The sequence below is a fragment of the Dipodomys ordii genome, unplaced genomic scaffold (genome assembly GCF_000151885.1).
Source record: "Dipodomys ordii isolate 6190 unplaced genomic scaffold, Dord_2.0 Scaffold81, whole genome shotgun sequence".
Lineage (NCBI taxonomy): Eukaryota > Metazoa > Chordata > Mammalia > Rodentia > Heteromyidae > Dipodomys > Dipodomys ordii.
In genome coordinates, this window is record NW_012267297.1 from 533,261 (window position 1) to 538,963 (window position 5,703).

The 5,703-nt window shown below is 40.8% G+C and overlaps 2 protein-coding genes across 2 annotated transcripts; both read right to left on the reverse strand.

Annotated features, from left to right (window-relative positions):
- Positions 1-1,272: 1,272 nt before the first annotated feature.
- LOC105992197 (taste receptor type 2 member 7-like) lies at positions 1,273-2,214 on the reverse strand. The gene has a single exon (XM_013025020.1). It carries the CDS (start codon positions 2,212-2,214, stop codon positions 1,273-1,275), a length of 942 nt encoding a protein of 313 aa, XP_012880474.1.
- A 1,995-nt stretch (positions 2,215-4,209) lies between these two features.
- Positions 4,210-5,136, reverse strand: LOC105992198 (taste receptor type 2 member 8). The gene has a single exon (XM_013025021.1). It carries the CDS (start codon positions 5,134-5,136, stop codon positions 4,210-4,212), a length of 927 nt encoding a protein of 308 aa, XP_012880475.1.
- Positions 5,137-5,703: the final 567 nt, after the last annotated feature.

Consider the following 5,703-nt stretch of genomic DNA (forward strand, 5'->3'; position numbering starts at 1 on the left):
GCTGATGCTATGTCCCCCTCAGTACCCACCAGCGCTGATGCTGTGTCCTCCTCAGCACCCACCAGTGCTGATGCTGTGTCCTCAGCACCCACCAGCGCTGATGCTATGTCCTCAGCACCCACCAGTGCTGATTCCAGGTCCCTCTCAGCCCCATGCCTGGCAGCTGTCCACAGGGTAATAAAACACAAACACTGCTACCAAACCAGTGCTCTTTGACTGTTTAATATCTCCGTGTTGATGCTCTTGATTGACAGCTCATCTCGATATGTTGTCTTGATAATTACTGCTTTGTACAATCCAAGTTCACTACAATCAAATTACCTATTTCTTTCATGGAGACATTCTTTTCAGTGAGCCATCAGTATGCTCTTTATTTTACAGAAAGTTTCTACCTAATTCTTGCTTCCTTCACTGTTTGAATACATTTCATTCATTGAAAGACAATCTTAAAATACAATCTTTGAGCTTACTATCAACAATATTTAATTTGTATCTTTACAATGCTTGTAATCAGTACCAATTTATGTCGTATTCCTATAATTCTGTAGTGCTTATGAGGAATTGTTACAATCAACTCTGCTCCAAACGTGAAGTTTCACTGGATGATTGAGAAGAAAGACCATGAGGAAGAACTGGTTGGTCTCCGAGAGGTACAAATGTAACAAAAGGCTCTTTCTTTTTTCTTCTTCTTTTTTTCTTTTTTGTGGGTCATGGGGCTTGAATCAAGGCCTGGGAACTGTCCCTGAGCTCTTCAGCTCAAGGGGAGCGCTCTACCACTGGAGCCACAGTGCCACTCCGCCACTTCCAGTTTTCTGGTGGTTTATTGGAGATAAGAGTATCACAGACTTTCCTGCACGGGCAAGCTTTGAACCATGATCCTTGGATCTCAGCCTCCTGAGTAGGATGACAAGTGTGAGCCACCAGTACCCGGCACAAGAGGCTATTTCTATTGCTTCAAATTCTTCACACAGCTTGAATTTGGAGAAGCAATTTAGAACTGACTATGAAGATGCCTGCCTCTCTCATGATTAAAAATGTGAAGATGTCAACTACAGTTTGTTCTGAAATGTGTTTTAAGACACAAACTCTGAGGAGAGGAAGAAAGAGACAGAGATAGGCAAAATTACCGTACAAGGCATTTCCTGAGTCACAGTAGTGAATCTACTGAATAGTTTCTAACAGTAATTAACCATAGGACACAAATATCAGTGGAAAAACTGGGGACATTGATCTCTCCTAAGAAATGATTGCTTCTTTCTAAGTCTTCTTGGGCTAAGGTATTCTTCTTTTGAGACAATAATTTACCTTCCAAAGCACCCTTTTAGATGTTTGTCTTAATTTACCATTCCCCAATATTAGGATATATGAATGGCTAGAAGGGTAGATTAGAGCTATTAACTCACCCCAAATCACAGCCAATTCAGTCTCAGGCATAAAGTAGCTAGAAGTGGCTATGAGGAAGGACAGGCAGTAAGCAAGGAAGAGGAGGAGGAAGGAGATGACGGCCTTCATGGCTCCCACGTGGGCCTGGGTCCTGGGGTCCCCATGCCCGGAGGTATGGAGCTGCATGGTTCTCTTGTGTCTCCACAAGGAGAGGATCAGGAGGAGGAAGGAGACCAAGGACACAGAAAAGGGGAAGAGCATTATCAGATTGAGATAAATGTGCAAAGAAATGTACCCGATTTTATTTGCCCTGCACTTCAGAGTTACGTTTGTGTTCCGCTTGGCCTTGAGACATTGTCTGAAATCCGTATTCAAGTTCTCAGTGGCTGGGAGAGTGAGACACACCGAAAGCAGCACACACCCCAGGAGAGTCCCGAGCACTGCCCGGTCAACTCTCCACTTCAGCCAGAGGAACAGGGGGTGGGAGAAGTTGGCTATCTTGAGAAAATAGAAGACACTGAGGCAGCTGGCCAGCCAGACGCTGGAATGGTTGGTCAGGGTCCAGAGGAAGTTGTTCATCTTCATGAGGCGAGTGCCATGCTCATAGAGGTCGGGGCGCACAATCAGAAGACAACAGTCAAGCAGGATGGCGCATAGGAGACAGAGTCTGGAAATGGCCAGACTTGTGAGGATCAGGTCAATGGGGGCCATCTTCCTAGTCTTTATCCAGTCCACAATATTTACTAGTCCAATGAACGCATTTCCCAAGACGCCTACTGAAAACTCCCCAGCTGCTAAGAGCATTAAGACAGCGTCCAATTTGTACGGCATAACGGAGCAGAGAGATATCCAACCGGCTTCTAGCTGGCCTGATGTCCTTCGGCCTCTACACCCCCTTCATAGACTTTGCTGTAATTTTCTTTGCCTCTTTAACTGCAGTCTGTCTTGTGATGAGAACTGGAATAATAAATGAAGATTGCAGCTATTTTCATTAAATCTTTTTTTTGGGGGGGTATTGGTCCTGGGGCTTGAACTCAGAGCCTGGGCACTGTCCCTGAGCTATTACTTTCATTGAAGGCTAATGCTCTACCGCTTGAATTGTAGCTCCATTTTCAGCTTTTTAGTGGTTGATTGTGAAAAAATGTCTCATAGACTTTCCTGCCTGGGCTGGTTTTGAACTGTGACCCTCGGAGCTCACCCTTCTGAGTAGCTAGGATGGCAGGCGTGAGCCGCCTGCATCTCCTAGAACCTGAATTCATTTCAACAACATGTTTGGCGATCCTCAGACTGTGTGCCAGATGTTCATTTGCCTTCTCAGTAGATTATACTTTCCCGTATACCATTAATTTAGTCTGAGCTATTGTTTCCTAACATACAACCAGAATTTTAGATAAGTAATGAGTAATTATCTAACATATGTTCTAAGTTGTACAAGAACAGAATTTTCATGAAGTCTTGAATTTAAACTTAATTGGTTATCCTGCATTTTATGAGACAACTGTAAATCTCAAGAATTTACTAGAAATTAGGAAGGCAAAAAGGAAACTTGTGGAAGAATCTTCATTGTGTTGTTTGGCCAAGTTACGAGTAAAAACAAGGTTCTGAACCACCTCGTGGGATGTATTAAAAGAGTGCCCTAAATATGCATTCTTTGCTCCTAAAAATGTTTAGCTGGCTCAGATGAAAAAATGTCACTTAAAATAATGTGTCATCTTATTGGCCAAGTAACATTTAGGATCACTAAGCTTGTGATGCTAGGTATAAGATAAAGGATTCATGATAAAAAATGATTACATTTATATTTTTCATTTTCATTACAAATGTTCTCAAAGGACAATGTTAGGGTCTGAACCCATGGACTTGAGCTTGCTCTGCTACTTGAGCCATAACCCCTTTCATTCTTATTTTGTTTTGAGACAGGGTCTTGTTAACTTTTCCCAGGCTGGCTTTGAACTTGTGCTTCTCCTGCCTCAGTCCCATCTTAAAGGAGAACTTTCATTCCTAAGAGTTTATAGTGAACTTTACACTACAATAAACAAAAATATTGAGACTGTAAACATTTTGGTATAATACAAGGAAATCAGTAGTTGAAATAGTCCAGAATTAGACTTTGAAAATAGTAGGAATACAGCCAGATTAGAACAGACACAACCTCAGATATGACAGAAGCAATGTTTCCATAATATTCTAATACTGAAAAACATATTTTTACAGCAAAATCATACTTTATTATAGAAAAATCTTTAAACCTTTAAAAATAATTCCCCTGTGGGATGACTCCATACAGTTAAGGGCCAGCAATCAGAGTGCGTGATAGGAAAACATGGGAACCCATTAAACATAAGAAAATATGGGAACCCATTAAATGTAGGAAAACATGGGAAACCATTAAATGTAGCACAAGTGCAGTACCTCCTGGCAAAGTGAAATTGTAAAAGAATTTAACGAGCAGTGCATGATTAATATTTGTACCAAGAAAACAAGAAGAGACATGTGCTCTCTGAAAGTAGAATAGAAGGAATATACAAATAAAAATGTTGAGTGCAATGAGAATTCACATGTTTACTAGTTTGGTAATAGGACCTGGTAACGCTTAAAGATATAGATCTAAAATAAATTAATCAAGTGGAAAACCAAGAACCAAGCTACTAGAAATGTGTGTGTGCAATGCATGCGTGTGTGCATGTCCATGCCTTGTGTCTTTGAGATTGTCTCTTGCTATATTACCCTGGCTGGCTATAAACATGGCTCAAGTGATCCTCCTTGAAAGAAAACATTTTATGTTACTAGAAAGTCAGATTTAAGTACAATCATAAAACTCACATTTTACATCACACGCACTATTTTCCTACACATCAGCATCCTGATAAGAGCCTGTCTCAGGTTATTATTTCCAACAATTAACATCAGGGAGTGTCCCATAGGATACAGAATTGTTATAATTTCACCAAACAACATAGCTAACTTTTGTTCTTGTATAAGGTAGCTGAAAGTAATGAAAAGAGAAAACACGCAGTAGATAAAAAAGAAAAAGAGAAATAAAGTCAGCATTTTCATAGCTCTGACATGAGCCCCTGTGCTTGGATCTCTATAACCTGTAGCATTGCATTTCATTTGCTTAATATGTCTCCACAGGGATATTATAAAACAGAAAAATGAGATTAATGACACAGTAAATGGAATCATTGCAAGCAGGTTAAATAAAGTTATTGGCTCAAAGCCTTGACTTTTACTTACATTGAACATTTCAGGGTTGCTCAGTTTCTGACTTGGCACATCATAAGTCCTATCATTGTAACTCAGGACTATCACCACTGTAAAGCCAACCAGCAAACTAATGGCAAAGCACCCCAAGACAATCCGGTGAATCATTCTGTCAATTCTCCACTTCAGCCAGAGGAAAAGGGGATAGGAGAAACTGGCCACCTTGAGGAAGTAGAAGACATTGAGGCACATAGCCAAACACATGCTGAAGTAATTGAAGAGCGTCCAGGAGCTAAAAAGAACTATCTGGACTTTGAGATTTGCATAAATATCTGGGTTCAGAACCAGTAGAATGCCATTTAGTGCCGTTGAACCAATTAAAAATATTCTGGAAATAGCTAACGTGGTGAGAATGTAATCAAGTGAGGAGATCCTTCTCTTCTTCATCCAGTCAATGAAGTTGACCAGGCCAATGTATCCATTCCCCAGTATGCCTACTATGAGCTCTCCAGTTATCATGATGAGAAAGACATCTTCAGTGCTGACCATGTTTGTAGACAGAGCTCCCTGGTCTCAAAGGTCACTGCAGACAGGCTCGTGCACGAGACCAGTGGGCATGGAGACCAGTGTGCACGGAGATCAGTGGGCACGGAGATCAGTGGGCACAGGGACCAGTGGGCACATAGTGAGGTCTTCACATCTTTCTATCACATTTTTGTCTGTTGTCATTTTGACTTTGGTGGCAACTGCAAGGTGTTCAGCCCCCACCCCCTTTGGAATATTTCTACATCCACAAAGACTATCCTCAATTGCTCCAAATGGCTTGTGCGGTTGGTTGGTTGGTTGGTTTTTTGTTTGTTTTGTAGACTGGGGAAATTACAATTTTACCTTTGGTGAGTGACAACTGACGTGCTTGGTTGAAAATGCCATCATGCAAATTCAAAGGATTTTATTTCATGAATTTGCAATAGACTTCTTGGTGTAAGTTCTGCTTATTTGGATCTGTCAAATTTAGCTTTGAATAAGGAGCCATGCAAAGAAAATGAAATATGAGTACTTAGTAAAAATCAAAATAGCTAAGTGACACAAACTTTATTTTTTATCTCTGTAAGTTAT